The sequence below is a fragment of the Squalius cephalus genome (genome assembly GCF_949319135.1).
Source record: "Squalius cephalus genome assembly, chromosome: 24".
In the NCBI taxonomy this organism is placed as follows: domain Eukaryota; kingdom Metazoa; phylum Chordata; class Actinopteri; order Cypriniformes; family Leuciscidae; genus Squalius; species Squalius cephalus.
This window is the reverse complement of record NC_137145.1, coordinates 8,945,416-8,968,652: the sequence shown is the minus strand read 5'-3', so window position 1 is coordinate 8,968,652 and position 23,237 is coordinate 8,945,416. Positions and strand designations below refer to the sequence as shown.

Below are 23,237 nucleotides of genomic sequence, written 5' to 3'. Positions count from 1 at the left end.
TATTGAATCTCTAAAAAATAAATATATATTTATACATAAAAAATATAGTTTGCATATGTGTTTTTGTTGAGTTTCGTATTTGACACCTCAGGAGTTTATGGCCCATATAGTATGTTATAGGAGAATAAGGTGCTCATACTCAAGGAGAAAAATTAGATTCAGAGGTCCAAAGAAACTGAGCAAAAATATGCAATTTGGTGCAGTTGCTGATATTTATTTGGCTAAAAAGTAAGATGAAATTATAATAGCTTGTAAATCAGTAAAAATCTTTATAGGAGACTACTTACACATGTATATGAAAATCAGTTTCTATATCTCTCAATAATATGTCAAAACGCATAAAAAGTTTTATGTTTTTAGTTTTAGAAAACGGTGTCGTGTAAACGGCCCCTTAGTTTTATGCTCGAAGCTCAGTAGTTTTTATTGTAGGAGCAAAACATATGATGCAGTTAATCATGTTGATCATTTAGAAGCCTTTGCATATCAGATACAGATATATTGCAGAGACAGTAGGCTTAAGTCTAGTTTGCCTAGTGAGACCTTGATGAGCTGGTTTAGGTGTGTTTAACTGGGGTTGGAGCTAAACTTTGCAGGACAGTGACCCTCCAAGAGCAGGATTGGACACCCCTGGCTTAAGCAATAAGAAGGGGAATGGAGTTTGGGAAATGTCACAGGCAGGACTTAAACCTGCATCACCCACATAAACCCCACAGCTCAACTTTTCAGATTACAGAAGGGACGAACACAGAATCCAAAGTGTGGTGTCTGAATCTTTCTTGTTGATGCTGTCTTCCTCGTTGATGGTTGTCTCTTTGTCTCCAGGGGTTGCTGTTTAACCCAGCTAAGCCGTTTTCCAGAGGCGCAGGAAGCCAGAGTGCAGACGTGGACTTAATGATCGACTGTTTTGTCTCCTGTTTCAGAATCAACCCACACAACAATCAGCAGTTTAAGGTGTGTGGACAAGTCAGGTCAAATTCAAATGAATTTATGGAGCACTTTTCACAATACACTTTGTAAAAAGCAGCGGTACAGAAAATCATGATTTATAATTTCTTAAAACCTTTTTGCCTCTTTTTTTTTGCCTCAAGATTAGAGCTGGGCAATAATATAGTTTACATTTTGCGACAATACAAGAGATCAAGCAGAGATATGCTATATATTATATATCGCCCTACACAGGTATACTGTATGTATACGGATAAAGTTGGACATACTTATATATCCAACTTTTTGTAAAGAGCTAGGCAATAACATAGTTACATTTCAAGCTGAAATAACAAATCAAGTAGTTAAGATTTGCTATAATATATATATCGCTTTACATAAGTGTAGTTTGTGTATGCGGATAAAGTTTTATATAATATATATCCAAACTTGATATTGAGAATTATGAAACCTGCAATGTTTTGTTACATTTATACACTGTCCAAAGAACATGCACCAAATCTCTTTCTTTTTCTGTAAGGTGTGTCTGGCCCCGTCCTCGCCTCCTACCTTTCATTTTGTGCTGGTGAATTCTCTTCACCGAATCATCACTAATGTAAGAGCTCCTGATGTCCTTAGTTCACCTCAGAGAGATAGGATGTCTGATTCACTCCCAGGATGTCCAAATGTCCTCTGTGTGTCTTCTGTCATGATCTAGTCCCCGCTGGACTGGTGGCCGAAGATCGATACCGTGTACGGTTACTCGGGAGAGCTGCGGCTCATGTTTGCTGAGACTCTGGGGAGAGTGGTGCAGGGCTGCAGCAGTCACGCCCCCCTCCGTATGACACCGGTGAGACGCCCACAAAACCTCTTAGAGATGAGAGAGCCTCCTCTAGTGTCCTGCTAGCTTTCTTAGGCTGACGTTTGGAATAGAATACTAGCATACTGCACAGTTTACTTCATATAGCCTACTATTTTTAGACAGTATGTGAAACAGCATACAGTATGCTATAAAAAAATGTTCCAGACAGTCCATGACATGATCACTGTGTTGTGTAATATATATGTATATATATATATAAATGTATAAATATTTTTGTCTCCTTTGTTTATATATAATTAATTCAGAGGGGTGACCAGTCATCTCAGAAATGAATGCAGAAGTTTTAGTTGAAAATTATTTTCATAATGACTCAAGAGATTTAAAAAAATCACAGATAAAAAAAAATGCAAATAATACATATACATTAAAAATTAAAGGGGGATATAAATAAATGAAATGCAATTTATGAGAAGCATAAAATGTATACTCAAATGAAGGTACAGTTTTTAGTTTGACTTTTATACATATATATATATATATATATATATATATATATATATATATATATATATATATATATATATATATATATATATGTATATATGTATGTGTGTGTGTGTGTGTGTGTATATATGTATGTGTGTCACACCAAGCCTGCATTTATTTGATCAAAAGTACAATGAAAACAGTAATATTGTGAAATATTATTACAATGTTACTGTACATTACTGTCATTATGATTCAGTTTAATGCATCCTTTTTGATTGAAAGTATCAATTTCTTTAAAAAAAACAATAATACTGATCCCAAGCATTTTGTTCAGAGCTTTTTGTACACGTTTCTACTTCTTTCTCTCTGTCTTCCTCTTAGAGTTGGACGTTTAAGGATAAAATGAGCAGTCTGAAGTTTAAAGAGAAAACCACTGATCTAGACACCAGGATTCATAAGTATCTGCTCTTGGCTTTGGTGAAACTCATCCATGCAGATCCCAAATTGATGCTTCATGTGAGTTGTGAGGATGTTTACTTCTCTCTCTGGCTTCAGTGTGATACTTATAAAGATGCTCTTCTGTACATTTAATGTCATTTTTGTGTGTTCGTGATCAGAATCCTGGTAAACCGGGTCTGGAGGTCCACAGCAGCACAGCAGAACTCATCACAGGCCTGATGCAGCTTGTGCCTCTTGCTAACATGGGAGATATTTCCCTGGAGGCCATGGAGGTGAGATCATTGTTTCTCTTTCTTTATTCAGCGTGAGTTTAGTTAGCCTTTGTGTGAGTTATCGGTCATAATCTATTTCTATATTAGGCTCTTTTGGTTCTGCATCAGCCTGAAAGCATCGAGCTGTGGAACCCAGACGCTCCTATGGAAACCTTCTGGGACATCAGGTAGCTCCTCAGTGGACTTGACTCCAGTTAACTGGTGCTGATAGAAATGAAAATGCCAGTCTGATTGCGTATTTGTTGTTGGTCCAGTTCTCAGGTGCTATACTTCATCTGTAAGAATGGTCATCAGCTGATCAACAGCACTGAGATTCTGAAGTGGCTGCGAGAGATTCTCATCTGCAGAAACAAATTTCTCCTCAGGAACAAGGTGAGTCGGCACTCTCACCTGTATTTAACCAAACCACACTGTGTGGGCTAATATTCAAAATAGAAAATAAATTAATATATTTAAATTATTATTATTATTATTATTATTATTATCATCATCATAATTAAATTATTTGCCAAAATGTGAAGCATACAACCTAACTAAACTCATGAAGTACTGTATCCCACAATTCAATGTGCTCAACCTGACCTTCCAGTGTCGCATATGTATATAATCTTAAATTAAACAAAACATATCTATAAAATGTAGATATATATATAAATATAAAAATTACTAAAGCGATTATATTTAAGTTAATTGACTACATGTTAACTTGTCTTAGCAAGGTTATAAAACTGGCATAGTATGTAAAATTAGTATAGATAATAGTATTCTAAGTATTCTAGTATGGACGTAGCATTTTAATATCAGGTTTCTAACTTTCTGTTGTTTTTCTCCTATAGGATCGAGCCACCGCAGGCAGCAACATCACCAACTGCCGACAGGCCCAGACCAAGCTGGAGGTCTGTCTCTACATGTTCCTGTGGAGTCCAGACATGGAGGCAGTTCTGGTGGCCATGTCCTGCTTCCGCTACCTGTGTGAGGAGACAGACATCCGCTGCAGTGCAGAAGACATCCCTGTGCAGTCCCTTCTGCCAAATTACCACACATTCATGGAGTTTGCATCTGTCAGTAACATGATGATTACAGGTTTGTCTGATAATGTCAGATTCAGATACGTGCCTTAGTTTTGTGAGATTTGGTGTGAGTGCCACAAGGGGTCAGCATAGTCTGTGTGATCTTTCTGATTTTTCTAGGTCGTTCGGCTCTACAGAAGAGAGTAATGGCTTTGCTTCGGAGGATTGAGCTGCCCACTCCGGGAAACACAGAGGTCAGAGGTCACACATTTACATATTTAATACCATTGGACAGTAGTACAGTCATTGTGGTTAGTTTAGCGAGCACATTTGCATTGTTCTGATTGTGAGCTATTGTATTATTTAACGTTATTGTTTTGAATCGAGTCCTTTTAGCATATGTAAAACTTGTTTTTCCACAGTTTGGTACTTGTGTGCTTTTTCTGTTGTTTGCTTAAAAAGTCAACTTTATTTTTTGGTCTAATTTGATTTTAAGTTAACATGGATGACAACATTTAACTGCTCTGTTTGGTCATTTCAGGCCTGGGAAGACACACATGCTAAATGGGAACATGCAACCAGATTAATCTTAAGCCACCCGAAAACAAAACTGGAAGACGGTCAGGTCAGACACACTAACACTCACCACCAATAAAGGGCCTTACAGTAGAAAATAAAGTTTTGTCTACATTCTTGATTCTTCAATTTAGGGGACATTTCTGTCCCATTAGGTTAATTTGTAAAGAAAAAAAATCCTATTTTAATTATAAAACTGAGATTGTGTAATTTATTTGATCTTTTAAAATACCTAATTTGTAGTGTTAAAAAGTTTTAGGAAATATTTGTTTCACAAAAAGGTGAGTATGAGAGATGTTTTTTTTTTGTCATTATCAAATCAGTTATTATTTGTTATTTGAGAATTTTAATTTAGAATCTTAATTCAGTTGAAGTAATTTTTCTTAGTTTTAGTTAGTGTTTTTAGTTATTAGTTTATTTGTATATGTATATATATATATATATATATATATATATATATATATATATATATATATATATATATATATATATATATGTATATATATATATATATATATATATATATGTATATATATATATATATATATATATATGTATATATATATATATATATGTGTATATATATATATATATATATATATATATATATATATATATATGTATATATATATATATATATATATATATATATATATATATATATATATGTATATGTATATATATATATATATATATATATATATATATATATATATATATATATATATGTATATGTATATGTATATGTATATATATATATATATATATATATATATATATATATATATATATGTATATATATGTATATGTATATATATATATGTATATATATATATATATATATATATATATATATATATATATATATATATATATATATACATAAAAACTAGCTAAATCTATATATAAATAATGTATTTAAACTTAAATTAATAACTAAATAAAAACTAGCTAAACCTAAACAAGTTTGAATTAAACTGAATTAAAATTCTAAATTAAATGTCTCAAATAATAATTTAAAAAAACATACACCCACACTCACATTTTTAGAAAAACTAAAACTTATCTACACTACAAATTAGACAAAGAAATTAAAAAGATCAAATAAATTATGACTTAAAAAACATGACATGAGAAAATGTTGGCTTTTCACATTTAAGCTCCTAAATCCTGTGTCTCATCCCTCAGGAATGGATCAATATGACTGGCTTCCTGTGTGCATTGGGAGGTGTGTGTTTGCAGCAGAGGAACGCGCCTGCTCTGGCCACCTACAGTCCTCCCATGGGCACATTGAACGATCGCAAGAGCTCTATGGTGTCCATGGCCTCGTGTGAGGGGAACCCAGAGACGCCCCTGAGTAGGTTCCTGGACCGCCTTCTGTCGCTGATGGTGTGCAGTCATGAGAAGGGCCATCAGATCCGCACTAACATCAAAGACCTGGTGGGGCTGGAGCTCAGTCCAGCGCTCTACCCCATGCTGTTCAACAAACTCAAGAACAGCATCAGCAGGTTTTTTGATGCCCAGGGGCCGGTGAGACAGCTAGTAGCCACAATTACTTGTGGTAATAAATTATGAGCAGGTTGGATGTCAACAACATCAAACGTCATTGGTACTCATGCCTCTGTGTTTATATGTTTAGGTGCCAATTAATGAGACCAACACACAGTTTGTGGAGCAGACCATCGCCATCATGAAGAACTTACTGGACAACCATACGGAGGGAAGCTCGGAGCATCTAGGTCAAGCCAGCATTGAGACCATGATGCTCAACCTGGTCAGGTAAGGCATTTGCTTGCTTGTTAGTATAAACTTTATTGTGAAGATCGTTCTCTTAATAAATGTTTCCAGATATGTTTGTCTGTCTTCACTGAGAAAGAGGAATTTGAGAAATTGTCCCACAGTTTTTTTTTTTTCTGCTTGCCCAATCATACCATTTGTTTATATTTCTACTATAATATAATTTGATTGATTTTAATATAATTTTTTCATTTGAAAGTTTGGGGTTGTTAAGATTTTAAATATATTTTTGAAGGAAGTTTATTTGATCAAAAATACTAATATTGTGAAATATTACAATTTAAAAGAACTGTTTTCTATTTTAAAATTGTGATGGTGGGAACTTTTAAATGGTACTGTATGTAGTAATATAATTATTTAAATATAATTTTTATATTTACATCTATAATTAAACATTTAATATTATATTTTTTTATTTAGAATAATGTATTATACTTTTTAAAAACGTTATAAATCAAATGATAAGCTTTCTTTAAAAAAAGTTAAATAATACCTAAAATTATACTGTTATTATAATTATACAGGAAACACCAAGACTACAAAAATATATATACATTTTTGCTGGAAAATGATGGCATACAAGACAAACCTTTACTGATTAGTTTGTAATTTCTAACCTATTTTTACTGATGCTACCAAGACTATCATAAGTCATTCTTGCAATTTTGATAGCCTCATCTATGTTATCCTTATCGTTGATTCCTGTGTGCCCGTTGGTATGTTGGCAGGTATGTACGTATTCTTGGCAACATGGTTCATGCCATCCAGATTAAAACCAAACTGTGCCAGCTGGTAGAGATCATGATGGAGCGCAGAGATGACCTCTCTTTCTGCCAAGAGATGAAGTTCAGGTACAAATGTATTTTTATTGTCAGATTATCTGGCATGTTTAATTCCTGCTCTGGAGATGCATCAGATTTCTGTTTGTCTCAGGAATAAGATGGTGGAGTATCTAACAGACTGGGTGATGGGAACATCCAACCAGGCCACTGATGATGATGTCAAATGCCTCACCAGGTAACACAGGATTTTTATTCAGACAGCATTATGTTTAAGTTAGATTACCCAACAAAAAGCAACTTCCATTGGACTTTGGTTTTGAGGAAACCTTGATTAACGTTAGTGTAGCACAAATCGAAACATGGATTTTTTTGCTCTGAGCTCTGTGGTTTTGATTGACAGGGATCTGGATCAGGCGAGTATGGAAGCGGTGGTGTCTCTTCTAGCCGGGCTGCCACTCCAGCCCGAGGAAGGGGACGGTGTGGAACTGATGGAGGCCAAATCTCAGCTCTTCCTAAAGTAAGACTCTCAAGTTCCATATCAAACCCTTCGCCTTATATTGTCCCTCCATTAGGTTTGTTCTTCACCCTGCCCCCTGCCCCCTGCTTTACTCCTCAGGTACTTTACTCTGTTCATGAACCTGCTGAACGACTGCAGTGAGGTGGAGGACGAGGGTCAGCAGGTAGTCGGACGCAAACGGGGGATGTCTAGGCGATTGGCGTCTTTACGGCACTGCACCGTCTTGGCCATGTCCAACCTGCTCAATGCCAATGTGGACAGCGGCCTCATGCACTCTATTGGTGGGACAACTGAGCCACAAACCTCTCAACTAACACTTTAAATTCATAAACCACTAAACCAGCCTTATTTTATAGCAATTTTTTTCCCTTTGACTTTATTTTCTTTTTTATTTTCTTTTAATTATATAATTTTACTTTATATTTTATTTTAATTTTTTTTATTTTACCCATTAAACACATTAAACATACGGTCATATATTAAAATGTTAATCTTTAGTTAAACTTGCAGTCCAGTTAATAAATCTTCATCTATGGATTCACTATTTCTTAATCCCTCCCTGTTCTAGCGTGCACTATTCTGAATGATCTTTCAAACTTTGCATTGCTAGCACTTCTTGTACTATGGCTTGTATTCCTCATTTGTAAGTTGCTTTGGATAAAAGTGTCTGCTAAATTATAATATGTAAATTTAGATTCAGGGGCAGTCATATATATATATATATATATATATATATATATATATATATATATATATATATATATATATATATATATATATATATATATTTATATTTATATATATTTATATATATATATATATATATACACACACACATATACACACACACATATACATACACACATATACATACATATATGTATATATGTTAGTCTTGACTTGTAACCCCAAGGTTGCCAGTTCGATTCTCAATACCGGCAGGAAAAATGTAGATGGGGAAGTGAGGTGTCCTTGAGCAATCGCTCCCTGGGCGCCGGGTGTGTGTGTGTTCACTACTCACTGCTCCTAATGTGTATGCACTAACTTGGATGGGTTAAATGCAGAGGACAAATTCTGAGTATGGCTTTTACCATACTTGACCTTCATGTCACTTATAATCTACCGAACATAAAATGGCTTTTTGTGACACATCTCTCACGGTATATAGTAAGCACTTTCTAACACACATGTTCAAGCTTTATGCGTTTGCTGCTCTCCTGCAGGGCTGGGCTATCATAAGGACCTTCAGACCAGGGCTACTTTCATGGAGGTCCTCACTAAGATCCTGCAGCAGGGGACAGAGTTTGACACGCTGGCTGAGACTGCTCTGGCCGATCGCTTTGAGAGACTTGTGGAACTTGTCACAATGATGGGGGACCAGGGGGAGTTGCCTATCGCCATGGCGCTGGCCAGTGTGGTGCCTTGTTCCCAGTGGGTGGGTACATTATGCAAATCTGTGCAAGATGAAGAATTAATTTAGCTCTAATTCAAACAGTGTTCTTCACAATTCACTATGCAGCATATATCTATTATTTTATAAACGTCAACTTTTTAATTTTTAGAATTGTAACGTTAAAGCTTGAAAATCTTCCAGTGACTTACAATAAAAATGTTTGCTAGTCAAATCCAAACAATGATTATTTGCATATTGATTTGGCTGTGATCTATTCTATATAAGACATATTTACATATTAAATAGCTTTTTTTCCTACCTCTATTTATCCATCTATATTATTATCATTCTCTTTCTCTATATATCAGTGTTTGGGTTTAACGTTTTTATTTATTTTATTTTAGTAACATTTTTCATTAATTTCAATAATAATAATTATAATTATAATATAATATACACCTTTGAAGTTTCTTGTCAAGGCCCCCTAGCTGAGAGTAAATAACCTGTAACTTAAACTTTGTTTTTTCTTAAACTCTTTTTGCAAGCCCTTGCTTTTCCTCCAGAAAATGCTAAACTTGTTATGAAGAATATTTAAAAAAAAACTTCTTATAAAATGTAGGAATGTCCCAATCAAGTTTTTAGTCATTGAGTATCTGCCGATACTCAAATGTAAAAAAAGGGGCATCTATTACTACACTATCCAATATAACAATAACTACAGTAATATTTTTTAGATATAATTCTAATAATAAAACATTGGTAGATGTAAACATCTGTTACAATGATTGGTAGATATTGTAAAGAGACTGTGTGGTCACAATTATGAATATGGGACTACTGATATAAACTTCTTGTATACATCTGATGTAAAATAAAGGATCAGGTTTAGGATAGAGGATACCGATCAGTTAAAAAATGCTTAATTGGCCCCGATACTGATCTTTGAGTTCCCTAATTATTTCTTTCTTTATTATTGGGGCCAAAGATATAGGCCTGGTTTCACAGACAGATCTTAAATTAAGTCAGGATTAGGCCTTATTTCAAATCGGACATTTTTAAACATGCCTTAGAAAAAATCATTAGTTGTGTGCATCTGAGACAAAACAATGGCACTGACATATTTTAAGATATGTCAATGAAAGTTACTTTCAGTTAAAACAGCTCAGTAATGAATTTTTAGTCTGGGACTAGACTTAAGCCTTGTCTGTGAAACCAGGGGGTAAGGTTACACTTTATTTTGATGGTCAACTTTAGACATTCTACTTTAAGTAACTTTGCTACTACATGTCATCTAACTCTCAATACAGTATTGTTTGACTTTAATAGACTGTTAGGTTAGGACTAGGTGTTTAGGTTATTAGAATAAGTTGACATGTAGTTACAAAGTTACTTATAACTAAGTCAGTATAATGTCTGTTGGGGAACTATCAACATAAAGTGTTGGCAGATATTAATCAAACAGCCTACTAATACTCTAATGACTGCTAGTAGTTGCAAAGTTTCTTATAGTTAGTAGAATGTCTAAAGTGGATCATCAAAATATGATCAATCTGTGTATGATTTTACTGTAAACTCATAGTCTGAGAGCTTCTTTAGTTAGTCTGGTGTTTGGTCTTTTCAGGATGAACTGGCACGTGTTCTGGTGTCTCTCTTCGATTCGAGACATCTGTTGTATCAGCTTCTGTGGAATATGTTCTCCAAGGAGGTGGAGTTGGCAGATTCCATGCAAACATTGTTCCGTGGAAACAGCCTGGCTAGTAAAATCATGACGTTCTGCTTTAAGGTGCCTCTACTCTTCACCTGGCATGCACTGAAGTCAAATGACCATTCACAGAGGCAAATGATCCAGATTAAGTTTATCTGTGAATTTCCCTGTGTAACATGGAATCTTTTTCTTTCAGGTGTATGGGGCCACGTATCTGCAGAAGTTATTGGAGCCGTTGCTCAGGGGAGTGATCACTGGTGCTGAGTGGCAGATGTTGAGCTTTGAGGTGGATCCCACCAGGTATCTGTCCGACAGACCCTTTAAATCAGTGCTTCTCAACTGGTGTGTTGGTGCAAATTCACCTGTCACTTGATAGAAGCTAGTCAAATTAGGCGGAGGCATCATGTACAGGTTGCACAACATGGTGTCATTCTCAAACCATGTACAAAACTAGCCAAAGTGAAAGAATTTAACCCAGACTCATTTTAATAGAGTTTAACTTGTGACGAGAATAAACTGGTTTGTGCCGACCACAGTGTGTTTCGTGTGGGGAATAAATGGCTGCTGAGAGCCACAAAATCCTCGAAATTCAAGAAATCTACATTAAGCATATAAAAGGGATGGTTCGGAGTAATTTCAACCTAGGGTCCTTTGCACCATGACCTCGAGCCAAACACCGCCCAGAAGCTTTTTTTCCCTTGGTCGAACATTATTAAAGTTAGAGCTTATTTCGAGATATCAGGCGAATGGCTTAGTGCAGGCGCTAACGGATCTAAGGTTGTATCTCATAAATTACCACACTAATAATGCCCAGAATGGTACCAAACTTCTACAGTAGTACAAATAGGTTCTGTACTCATAAAACAAGGCATTGGAAAGTTTGTAAGTACATCAGGGGTTTATTTAAATAACACTTGCCTGATGGCTTATGCCACCGCTAACCCGGACGTCGAGGTCACTTCCGTGATTTGGGAAAAGCCCGTAAAAGTCCTGGCAGAAAGTGATGCATAAGGATGTAGCGTAACAACGCCCAGTTCCAGGAATGCACTAATATTTTGTTGGTAGTACCAGTTTTCAACAATTATTAGTTAACACAAAGTTGTCAACACTTTGGAAAAAAAAAAATTTGTATAGAGTGTTAAATTCACTAGCTTTTCCCTTACACTTGTGAGTTTTGCAAAGGACTTTTACAGGCTTGGTTGAAATTACTCCGAACCATCCCTTTAATAATTATCCAAATTATTACTATATTTTAATGTTTGATTTTAAGGATTTTTTTGGTGGACTTTTGTGTAAGAAATGAACTATTTTGGTACTTTGGTATTTTTGGTAATATTTGGTATTTTTTGGTATTTTGGTGTTGTGACACCCAAAAATGAAAATTATGTCATTTACTCAACCTCAAGTTGTTCCAGTCCTTTCAATACCCCAGTTGGGCCCATAGACTGTTTGGTTACCCTTATTTTTCAAAATATCTTCCTTTGTGTTCAGCAGAAGAAAAAAAAATCATACAGGTTTGGAACAATCTGAGGTGAGTAAATTATAAAATAAAATAAAAATTCTAGCAGTGATGTTATCCAGTAAATACAGCAGACTTGTGATGTTTAGCTTCTGGTTGGAGATGATTCGGTTGTGTTCTTCCCTCAGACTCGAGACTGGTGAGAATTTGGAGGAGAACCAGCGCAATCTGTTACGGATGACTGATCGCTTCTTTCAGGCCATAATCAGCTCATCGGGCGAGTTCCCTCCTCAGCTCCGCAGCGTCTGTCACTGTCTCTTTCAGGTGAGACTGAAGAAACTGATTTCTTCTGTTTGCAGTTTGTGGATGTCTGTGTTAATGTGTATGATGATATCACTAATGTCAAATATGCTTCAGTTTTGCTGTGAAGACTGATTGTCGAATTAAACAGTTTAAAGTCAACATGAACTCAAAATTTACTTAATAGACGTTTCTGGCACAATTTATCACAAATAAGACCAAAAAATGGCCTCTGTAATCTAATTAAATGTAATAACTTATTTAAAATGGCATGTGAACGGCAAATCATGTTGACTTTAAAATCTGAAGTGGTTTATTTCAAATACATATTTGACATAAGTGTGTGATGAGAACGCCCATGCAGAATCTACAAACCTTTTTCTCATTTTCTGTACTGAACGAATTTGTGTGGTTTGTAAACCATTCTCCGATTCATTTTTGCGTGAACTCATAGTTTTACGTATAGTTTTTAATGATTTATAAAGAAATTCAGTCTACGTGTGTTTCATAAATGAAGCCAATTGTGCAGGAAAATCTGTGGAATTCTGCAGCATGAATTAAAATGGTTACACGCTTTAACAGGTTGAATAAACAAACGTTTGGGGCCAGTAATTTAAATTTTTTTAAAGAAATCAACACTTTTATTCAGCAAGGGTGTGTTAAATTAATCAGAAATGACAGTAAACACATTTATAATATTACAAAACATTTATATTCCAAATCATTGCTGTTCTTTTGAGTTTTCTATTTATCAAAGAATCTAAAAATATTTAAAAACTCCAGTTCAACCCCAAATGTTTGAATAGTAGTGTATATATACTCATTGATAGTTACATTGATCAATTTGTTTAAGTTTCAAGTTTGTTAACATTTTTTGCCAGCGGTTCAAGTTGGAGAAGCCCATTCCATGCAAGCCTGGTATGAAGGGATCGTGTGTGTGTGTGTGTGTGTTAGCTTGTGCCGTGACTTGTTTGTGCTCATTTCTGTCCTGTAGGCTACTTGTCACTCTCTCCTGTCTAAAGCATCTGTCAAAGACAGAAAGGAAGTGAGGAAAGCAGTAAGTGTGAATGGCGGATGTATCTGCTTCCTGTCCCGATTCACTTCATTAATCTAAGACTCTTGTGCACCTCTGGCCTGCATTACTGTCATTACATCAAATCATATCTACTAATTTCCCGATTTTTGGCAAGTTGAGATTTCACTGAATGTACCTCTTAGCACCAACACCAAAAAAAACACAACAAACTCTGTAGCCAGCCTCCAGGCATCATCTTTGCATGGGCCGTAACTCTCAGGACTGAGGTTTGGAAATTATCAGGCCATTGAATGCAGTGATGCGTTGTGGGTAATACAATTTGGTAACAAAGTCCGCCCCTTCTTGAATGCCAGAATGATTTTATGCTTGATCGTTCAACCCGAAACGTTAATTCTGAGTCAAAGGCATTTCTCTGTAGTGCAATTTTAAATGCTTTGCTTTTTTCTTCTCTAACACTCTTAAAGGTCACTCACTGGTGAAGACCTCTGCCATCATTAGACTGTTTAATGGCTTCAAACTGCTTTCTACACTTTAACTCTAAAGCCTCTGGTGCCTTTTCATTAAGATAGTTCCCTCATGTTACCAACTTATCAACAGATATCATCACATGATCAACTAGACCTCCACTAATCCAGAGTTTAGTGTGATTTGACTTTAAAATCACACAATTAAGTTTCAATTTAAGAGATTTTGGTTCTGGTTTATAACCATCTTAATGAAATGGTGCCATGTTACCCCAGCCATAATACCAGCCTTATATGTTCCTATGTGTGTTTGTGTGTCTTGGGTTCAGGTTGTGAGTCAGCGTTTCCCTCAGAACAGTATTGGAGCTGTAGGTAGTGCCATGTTCCTGCGTTTCGTGAACCCGGCTATAGTCTCTCCATATGAGGCTGGGATTCTCGACAAAAAACCTCCGCCCAGGATAGAAAGAGGCCTCAAACTCATGTCAAAGGTGAGAGTTTTTGGCATAGAGATGAAATAATGCTACTTCAAAAAGAAGAAAAAAATTGTCCATGCTGTAAAAAACAGTTCGTACCAGCTTTTGTTGGCTAAGCTGGTCTTTGCTGCTGGTCCAAAATGAAAGCCAACTGATCAACCTTCTAGCAGGGTTTATTTAATGCCTAAAACCCACTTAATAGTTGTAAAATGACTTTAATGCATGGCCTTAAAGCTACACTGTGTAACTTTTTTAGTTGATTCTTAGCAAAAAACACTTAGTTCTTTCAAAAATATATGTGCTCATTAATGTATATTTACTTCTTTCAAGTAATAAAGTATTCTCTTAAGTTTATAATCTGCCATTGAAAGTACATACGGGTGAGGGGTTCGAATGCCGGTCGCCATGTTGCCCCTCCATCTTGAAACTACATTAGCTAAAGAGGGACATACCTGTAAATTCAAGCTTCGCCTTTTGCGTTTTTCACTCCGTGACAACGTGACGAATGCGAGGTGGAGATTACTCGCGAGCTCGCGAGTGCCGGCAGATTTGAAAGATAGTGCGGTGTGTGTGTGTGTGTGTGTGTGTGTGTGTGTGTGCGCGCGCACTCACATTTGAAAGAGAGAATTAAAACGTCAACGCGACAGACAAATCAGCAAGACCATAGTCAATATTGGAGTAACTTTTCCCAGATGGAAAGAGCTCATGAGGAGAAAAGATTTTAAAACGGACGCCGAGGTTGCCTGCTTTCTTCTCGACAGGTAATTCAGCCTGTTGTAATTCATTTGTGTAAATTCGAAGTTTTATAGTTGCTTGTCTAACCATAGCATGGTTGTGCATAACGCCAGAACGACCTCTAGTATAACTTCATCCTCGCGTCAATGGTGAAAAAGTTTTATTTACCCTTGTAACATAAATCTGTGCTGCAACGGATCACAGGTGATGAATAGTTTTAAAGGCGCAATTTTTTAAGCTATATAAAAAAAGGACACTGTAAATTTTAGTTATTTTTAATTGCTTTTACTTTGTACACATTGTAACGTTAGCCTAATCTGATTATGCTGGGATAGCCGATTCCAAGGGTGACGTTTACCTCCTGACATCTGTCCTGTAGTTTTATTCACTTTAGACGCATTGTTTATTATTGTCATGGACAAAGTCGAACTGGAAGCCATGTTAATCTTGGAATAATACGGCCACCGTAGGAGTTAAAACGCCCTCGGAATTGAGAGGAACAGAAACTAATATTCACTGGGTAGTCATATACAATTTCACCGCTAGATGGGGGTAAAAATCACACAGTGTAGCTTTAACTGTACTTTACTTTTATGGAAGCATGATTGAAGATCTTGTAATGAAAGACATCAATGTACAATAAAGTTGTAGACAAAACAGAAAGATTTGGACTGTTTAATAAAGAGAGTTCAGTTAAGGTTGATCTTATTTCATTTTTCACCTGTCTGCAGATCCTCCAAAGTATTGCCAACCACGTTTTGTTCACAAAAGAAGAGCACATGAGGCCTTTTAATGACTTTGTGCAGAGTAATTTTGATGCAGCCAGAAGGTAAGAAAGCAATCAGTGGGCTTCAGGATTTGATTCCTGCCACCAGCAAGGGGTAACCTTTGGGTTTTCTTCTAGATTTTTCCTCGACATCGCCTCTGACTGCCCAGCGAGTGACTCGCTCAACCACAGCCTGTCCTTTATTAGTGATGGGAACGTTTTGGCCCTGCACAGGCTGCTGTGGAACAACCAAGAGAAAATCGGCCAGTATTTGTCTAGTAACAGGTGAGCAGGGCAGTGTGTGATCAGTGTCGTCATCCAGCTCATAAGGCCAACATCCAAGAGACTGTTATTGAAAGTGCAAGTGCAGTTTGGGCATTTCTTAGAATCAATTCTTGGAATAATTGTTTTGCTCATTCAAATCTCAAAATTTCACTTCGATTTCACTTTTACCCCTCAACTTGTTTCTCTCTGATCTGATTGTTTTGGAAAGATGCTGTCTTTAAAGAACAGCTGATTTATTGTAAAAATATTCATCTAAACTAGGTTGTACGTTTTCTGTCATGCTTTATATTTATCCATCAGAAAAATATTGTAATATAAGCAATAGAATTATTGATGATTCTCAGATTCTCAATGAAGTTTCAGCCAATCAGAGTATCATTTTCCATAATCTTCAGGGATCATAAAGCTGTTGGAAGGAGGCCCTTCGATAAGATGGCCACCCTGCTTGCTTACCTGGGTCCCCCAGAACACAAACCTGTGGCAGATACTCATTGGTCAAGCCTGAATCTCACCAGCTCCAAATTTGAGGAGTTTATGACCAGGTAAAAATTGCTCAACGTTAAAAAAAAGTTTTTTTTTTCTTGTTTTCTGGTAAAAAAAATAAAAACATCTAAACATTTTACATTTATACTTAAACCCCAGAAATGACTATTTGGCACTAGAGTAAGAAAAATACACACTCATTTTCTGTAAAAAACAAAACAAAAAAGGATATATATAAAAAAAAAATTCTGTGTAAATGCATCTTGTTTTAGGGATGTTATGTTTTTTTATTGGAAAATGAGACCAAATAATAATAATATTACTCTCAGTTTTATTTAATTTGTATTTTTTTGCATTGTACTGTTTTTCTTTAAACCGAAGTTGGTGGAACAGTCAGATTGTGTTGCACATTTGATATATGATTCCCTTCGAGTTTGAAAGTTCTTTTATATATTAGTTTCTTGCAGTGTCAGTAAATGATGCCGTTCTGAACTGTTTTTCTTTTTTTTAGACACCAAGTGCATGAGAAAGAAGAGTTTAAAGCATTGAAGACTCTTAACATCTTTTACCAGGCGGGAACCTCAAAGAACGGAAACCCTGTGTTTTACTATGTGACTCGCAGGTAAGCCTTCATAATACCTGACACGGTGCAAACTGCAAAACAATTAGAAAAGCACACATTCTTTTGTTCGAAGTTTTATTGCTTCTGAGAACAACCAATTGACTAATAACAGATAGATCGTTTAATTAACAAAGGGAAATCTATGAAGATATTACAGCATTTTACAACAATAGATTAAAAATACCCTGACTCCCTGCTGAATAATGGTTGCTAACAGTAACAATATTTTTCTGAATATTTGAAATATTCTTCCATAATGTTAAGCAAAAAGCTGTTTGTTACAAGCTGCACAACATCTATTAAAGTTTTGTAGCATTTCAGAAACAGACTCTATTAAGTCTCGGAAGAATCTTACATGATTGTCTACCTTCGAAGCACAAGGGAGGTTGATGGTCATTGTATGATCTGTAGAAAGCGCAGAACCATGAACACAGGCAGCAGAAGCTTGAAGCAGCAAGTCATGGAGGAAGAGGAGGAACTGCTAAGAGAGGTGCTGACCGTTGCATCTTTAGCATTCTGGTTTGTGCTGCTGTAGAAGCTGGCTGAACTAGCGCTGTTCATGTACTGGTTGGTGCCATTCCTTGAGGGGACTGATGTGGGTGAAATAGTACCATTGATTTGTTGGCTTGTGCTGTTGCTGGTGTTGTTAAATGAAGTCGTGTTCCGTGGACTAGTAGTAGGCTGCATTTGGACCAGCATACAGCCAGACATCACAACCAGCAGCACCACACAGCGGTCCACTCTTAGAGCCATTTCTCCGATCTGAGAACAACATACCAAACCACAAAAATAGCTCCACAGTTGTGTTTAGCACAAATGTCATCAAATACATTTTTTTTTCAGATAAAAAAAGATTTATATTCATAGAAGGTTAAGCATCAATCAGAATTTAATGTTTAACACTTTGCAAAGAAATAATTTAAAGCTGAAATCGTTCCCCGCATACTCACCAGTGTTCAGCATAAATGTTTTATCTCTGCGAGTGGTGATGTGCAGTGTCCCTAAGACAGATGCAGATGCTTTTAATAATGACACCTGAGCAAGGAGTCACATGATTCTTCAAAAAGGAGGGTCAGTGATGGAAAGATCATGTTCACAAGATTTCCTTTTGTTTAACAAATTGTTTGTTTGCTTTTCATGAGGTATCCTGGTAACATCACGGAAGACTGGCTTGATTTTTCTTTGTTTATGGCAAAAGATTTCCAAATAGTTTGTTTTTTTGAAGTTTAATTCCTACATAGCTGGGTAACCTGACAGTTGATCAGTATCAAAAATGTCTCCAGCCATGAAAGTGAATGCATTATGGTGAGAGAGAAAAAAAACTGCTTTCCCATCTGGAAAATCCTGTTAACATCAGCTTAAGCTGTGTTTTTAGAACGTGATCGGTCGTTTCTCCAAACTAGTTTAAGTGATTGTCAAACTGTTTGTGACCTGAAGGTGCTTAGACCATCTTGATCAAGTGTCCCTGCTGGTTGTCAGTAGCTAGGTATCTTTCTGGGCATTTCGGTGACTGATTTATTTGTTTAAATGAAACTTTACATGCAAATATAATATAACCCACAAAGAACAAGATGCTTTTTGTTCATGTTTATTATTTTAGTTTTAGTTTTATTGTAGTAATAACACTCATGCATTTAAATTAATAGAAACGTTTTTAAACTAATTGGATTGTCAGTTAATCTGAGTAAAGTTAATCTGATTAACATATGAAATGCTTCTGCATCCATTCCATGTAAACTTGTATGTTCAATGATCCTGCTTGTTGCTGCTCTACATCAGCAGATGGAGGTTATACTGTGAGACTGTTCTGTTTTGGAAGTTCATTTTAAGTTTTCATGACATGTTGAACACAAAAGTGAAATGAAAATGCGAAGTATGGTATCTGTTTGTTAACCTGATTTTTAGTATGTTCCAGTTTAGAAGCACCATGTGACTCTGGTGACCCTCAGAGCCGTTGTGTCATGGCCGTCAGGAGGAGCAGACAGCAGACTAATGTGTAGAGTGAGCCGGCACTGCGTCCTGAGCTTGTGTTTCTGCTGAGGTTCTGATTGGGTCTCTTCACGCTCCTTGTGCGGAGAGTTGTGGTCCTGCGGGTGGTGGAGATGGTGGTGAAGAAGTCGACCGGTGTGATTGGGCTTTCTGTACTTGAGTGAATATTTGAATCGGAAACCTCTGAAGTCGAGGTAAAGAGAAGACCCTTTCTGAAAGACTCCTGTTTCTTGGTGCTTCGAGATCCTGTTTGGTCATCCCTGGTGTTTAGGAGTGACGTCTCTGTCCAGGAGTGTGTGGTGACCGCTTGCACATATGGATAGCTTGGCTCCTCTGTTCCAAAGACATATGGGGACAGCGTGTAGGTGCCAAAGTGCCAGCTCCCTGTCCTGGATAGGTGAGCTTCTCCGCAGGTGTGCCAGGTGTGGCAGGGGCAGCCCAACACTCTGGCGGAAGTGTGTTTGGTCCACACCAACAGGTGGCTGATGTTGGCAGTTTCTTCACAAGCCCACGGATTGTCCCCTAGAGTGATGAGCTTCAGACCTTGCAGATGCTCGAATGCCCCTTCACTGACCATAGTAAAGTGATTTGCATGCAGGTAGAACTGAGCCAGCCTGTGTAGCCGGATCAGGGACCCCGGCAGAATCTGGACCAGAGTGTTGTGGGATAGATCCACCACCTCCAGGTTTTGGGGCATGTTGGTAGGCACTGTCCAGAACCTGTTGTGACTGAGGTTGAGAGCCTTCAGGTTGGGGAGCGTGTTGTTGATGAAGACCACACGCTCCAGCTTATTGACGGACAGGTCCAGAACTCTGAGGTTCCACTGGAACGCTGTGTCATCCTTGTTAAGTACACGTAGGCGGTTTCCTGAGATGTTGATTTCCCACAGCGCCCGTGGCAGTGATTCTGGGAAATGAAGAAGACGGTTATAGGAGAGGTCCAGGATGCGCAGATGTGTGAAGGAGCTTAGGCGGTGGTCAAGGTCAGATAGCCGATTGTGAGTCAGGTTGAGGGATTGAATGTTTCTCTGCAGGTCCATGGGCAGATGCCGAAACCCCCTCCAGGAACAGTCAACTGTCCTATGGCTCTCGCTACAGGAGCAGGCAGCGGGACATTCTGCATGTACACATCTACACGTAAACCACAGTAAGAGCAGGCAGGACATCACAGAACACACGAGCATCTTCATGGTGTTCCTGTGGACAACGGCAAGAGGTTTGTTTGTTACATGCGTGCAGAATGCATCTAATGCTATTTGTTAATAGTATTGTGCTAGTGTCCATGACTGGCAGTGATGTGTGTTCTTTGGGTGTGTGTGTGTGTGTGTCTGATTTAGTGGATCTGAAATTGATAGGATCTGATAATAGAGACCAAGGACTGAGTCTAAATAATGATGATTATAAATATCTGACTATATTGAGTAATTTGTGATAATGATAATGTAGATGACAATGAGTCTGATGACAGTGTGTATTGATTATAGTTTGAATCTGATTATATTGAGTGACTAATTGGGTCTGAGGACAGTAATTCAGATTAATGTAAAGATGAGTATGACTAGGAGTAATGCATTCTGTGTCTGATTACAGTGCATGATCGCTGTCTGATAATACTGATTGAGTTTGATTGCAGAAATCTGATCAATTAATGATGTTTTTGACTAATGCAATCCAGGTCTGATTGTAATAAGTGTAAACAGTTTCATTATAATGCAGATGAGAGTTAGTAACTTCTGATGACTGTGTCTGATGTTTTGTAATGATGGTGCGTCCAAACTTCAGCAAATCTATTGAATATGGTGTGACTGATTGGGTCTGATGACAGTAAGTATGATGAATGTGAGTAATGACAACGAGTCTGACTATATTGAGTAGTGCAATTTGTGTCTGATTATAGTTCATTAACACAGTCTGATTATACTGGGTGATTAAGTCTGATTACAGAAAGTCTGATAAATAAGTAATGGCAGTGATTTTGTGCCTGATTATTATGTAGATGAAAGTTAGTGTCTGACCTTAGTGAGTTTGATGACAATGTGTCTGATTCTATGTAATGATGGCAAGTCTGAACTTTATTGAATCTGAATAGAGTAAATCATTAAATTGACTGTTTAATCAGATTAATGTGTGTGAGATCAGTTAATCTGATGATAATGAATCTGATTATAGTTAGTGATGGCCGTGAGACACTTACATAATTTTATTTGGCTGTGAGTCTTATTCATTATCATTATGATCTCTGGTTGTTAATTTGTAAAGTGTATCTATGTGTTCTGCCTTATTTGTTTGCAGTTGTGAGGCTAGTCATGCATGAATTCTGATTCGCATGCAGCAGAGATGTTGAAGGTCTTCATGCAGTGTCTCTGCAGATCTGCCTGCACCTAGTTCTGCACGACTCTCTAAGCATGTGCTTAGACAAAAACAGCATTTATATATAATGTGCTTACATGCTTGTTCATGTCATGCTACAAAACCTGTAAATAACTGATTGTGACTATAATATTTCTTCAGGTAAACAGTGCTGCATTGTGAATTACTTACCTTCTCCTTGTCATCACTCTGTGCTCCTTTTTCCTGTCCTCTTTCTGTCTTTCAGTGTCTCTCCATCCCTCACCTCTTTCTTTCTGCTTGGTCTCTGCACGATTCTAATTTCTTATTTTCTATTCTTTCTGTGCTTTATGCTGCAGTAAAGTCCAAATCCAGTCTTTCTCTGTGCAGGTCCCTTTCTGGGATTGCTAAGATAGTGGAGGAGAGAGGAAGAGGCGGGGAGGGGAGATGTAGTAGAGTCTGCTCTGGTACAGAATAAGAGAGAGAGAGGGAGGGAGGGGGGGAGAAGAGAGAGAGAGAGAGCGAGAGAGAGAGAGAGAGAGAGAGAGAGAGAGGGAAGGGGGGGGGAGTGCTGACATCTCGTTTCCTCTTTAGGATTCCCTCATTCAGCATCCATTTCCTCTGCTTTCTTCTTTCTTTTCTGCACTCCCCCCCCCCCCCCTTCTTTCCTGCTTTCTTTCTTCTTTTTTCTTCTTCTTTTTTTTCCATTAAGCAACACTTAACCTGTAATTTGGATCTGAAGATGTTTATATACTAGTGCTGGGCAACAATTAATCGCATCCAAAATAAAAGTTTATTTTTACATAATTATGTATATTTTATTATATAATATATATATATATATATATATATATATATATATATATATATATATATATATATATATATATATATATATATAATTTTTATTATATATATCAAAATATTTTGTTAGATGCAATTAATCGGTTTGACAGCACTAAAATTAACACAATATTTTCTTGCGATTTCCACAAAGTTCTGCTTTTATGAAATCTAGTATTATATTAGGTTAATCAGATTATGCTGTCATTTATCACTGAAAGTGCAGTACCATCATCTCCATTTAACAAATTTGACCACATTTAAACCCATTCTATTCAGGTTTTACCACAAATGCACCTACAATTCATAATTTAAAACCCTGATACCGGAACAGTTCTTAGTTAAGTGTAGTACAATTCTTAGCACGCTTTTTGGTAACTGATTTAAAAGTTCCTCACCATCATGTTTTTGCCTGGGCTGGTGTGTGTGCTAGTGTGTTTTGAACAATAGAGCGCTAGTACAGAACATTTTCAGTGCCACTCTCCATCTTTCTCTCCTCTTCTATCCCTCTTTCTTCCTCAATCCCTTCATTCTTTCCGAGCCTGCTAATGCTGCCCAGTAATGCCACATCCTCTGCTTACTAATGTAGCTTTGCTCGGTGTGTGAGTGTTGTTCTATATGTGTTGTGTTTGTGTGTATAATGCAGAAATGGCATAGTCAAACTGTTTAGCTTAATCCACCTGTGCTCAGCTCTAATTTGACATGTGC

At 36.9% G+C, this 23,237-nt stretch overlaps 2 protein-coding genes across 3 annotated transcripts in view; one reads left to right on the top strand and one right to left on the bottom strand.

Moving 5' to 3' along the window:
• nf1b (neurofibromin 1b) overlaps positions 1 to 23,237 on the top strand; it is a 58,716-nt gene that overhangs the window by 8,510 nt on the left and 26,969 nt on the right. The window contains exons 10-35 of the mRNA XM_079860588.1: positions 823 to 951; positions 1,466 to 1,540; positions 1,643 to 1,774; positions 2,618 to 2,752; positions 2,854 to 2,967; positions 3,055 to 3,134; positions 3,222 to 3,339; positions 3,804 to 4,050; positions 4,158 to 4,231; positions 4,519 to 4,602; positions 5,742 to 6,083; positions 6,193 to 6,332; positions 7,079 to 7,201; positions 7,284 to 7,367; positions 7,533 to 7,649; positions 7,749 to 7,930; positions 8,873 to 9,084; positions 10,664 to 10,825; positions 10,944 to 11,047; positions 12,395 to 12,530; positions 13,501 to 13,563; positions 14,336 to 14,494; positions 15,946 to 16,043; positions 16,119 to 16,265; positions 16,661 to 16,807; positions 17,260 to 17,370. Of these exons, the coding sequence (XP_079716714.1) occupies positions 823 to 951; positions 1,466 to 1,540; positions 1,643 to 1,774; positions 2,618 to 2,752; positions 2,854 to 2,967; positions 3,055 to 3,134; positions 3,222 to 3,339; positions 3,804 to 4,050; positions 4,158 to 4,231; positions 4,519 to 4,602; positions 5,742 to 6,083; positions 6,193 to 6,332; positions 7,079 to 7,201; positions 7,284 to 7,367; positions 7,533 to 7,649; positions 7,749 to 7,930; positions 8,873 to 9,084; positions 10,664 to 10,825; positions 10,944 to 11,047; positions 12,395 to 12,530; positions 13,501 to 13,563; positions 14,336 to 14,494; positions 15,946 to 16,043; positions 16,119 to 16,265; positions 16,661 to 16,807; positions 17,260 to 17,370 (3,515 nt within the window). The remainder of the gene's footprint in view (positions 1 to 822; positions 952 to 1,465; positions 1,541 to 1,642; positions 1,775 to 2,617; positions 2,753 to 2,853; positions 2,968 to 3,054; positions 3,135 to 3,221; positions 3,340 to 3,803; positions 4,051 to 4,157; positions 4,232 to 4,518; positions 4,603 to 5,741; positions 6,084 to 6,192; positions 6,333 to 7,078; positions 7,202 to 7,283; positions 7,368 to 7,532; positions 7,650 to 7,748; positions 7,931 to 8,872; positions 9,085 to 10,663; positions 10,826 to 10,943; positions 11,048 to 12,394; positions 12,531 to 13,500; positions 13,564 to 14,335; positions 14,495 to 15,945; positions 16,044 to 16,118; positions 16,266 to 16,660; positions 16,808 to 17,259; positions 17,371 to 23,237) is intronic.
• Positions 17,560 to 22,092, bottom strand: LOC307152795 (oligodendrocyte-myelin glycoprotein). Of its 2 annotated transcripts, XM_079861722.1 has the most exons (4): positions 21,900 to 22,092; positions 19,265 to 20,555; positions 18,321 to 18,371; positions 17,560 to 18,132 (listed from the first exon to the last, which is right to left on the bottom strand). In XM_079861722.1, the coding sequence occupies exons 1-2, from the start codon at positions 21,911 to 21,913 to the stop codon at positions 19,316 to 19,318; spliced, it is 1,254 nt and encodes a 417-aa protein (XP_079717848.1). In that variant the 5' UTR covers positions 21,914 to 22,092; the 3' UTR covers positions 17,560 to 18,132; positions 18,321 to 18,371; positions 19,265 to 19,315. The 2 variants fall into 2 exon arrangements, with proteins under 2 accessions (XP_079717848.1, XP_079717847.1); XM_079861721.1 differs by having other exon boundaries at positions 18,321 to 20,555.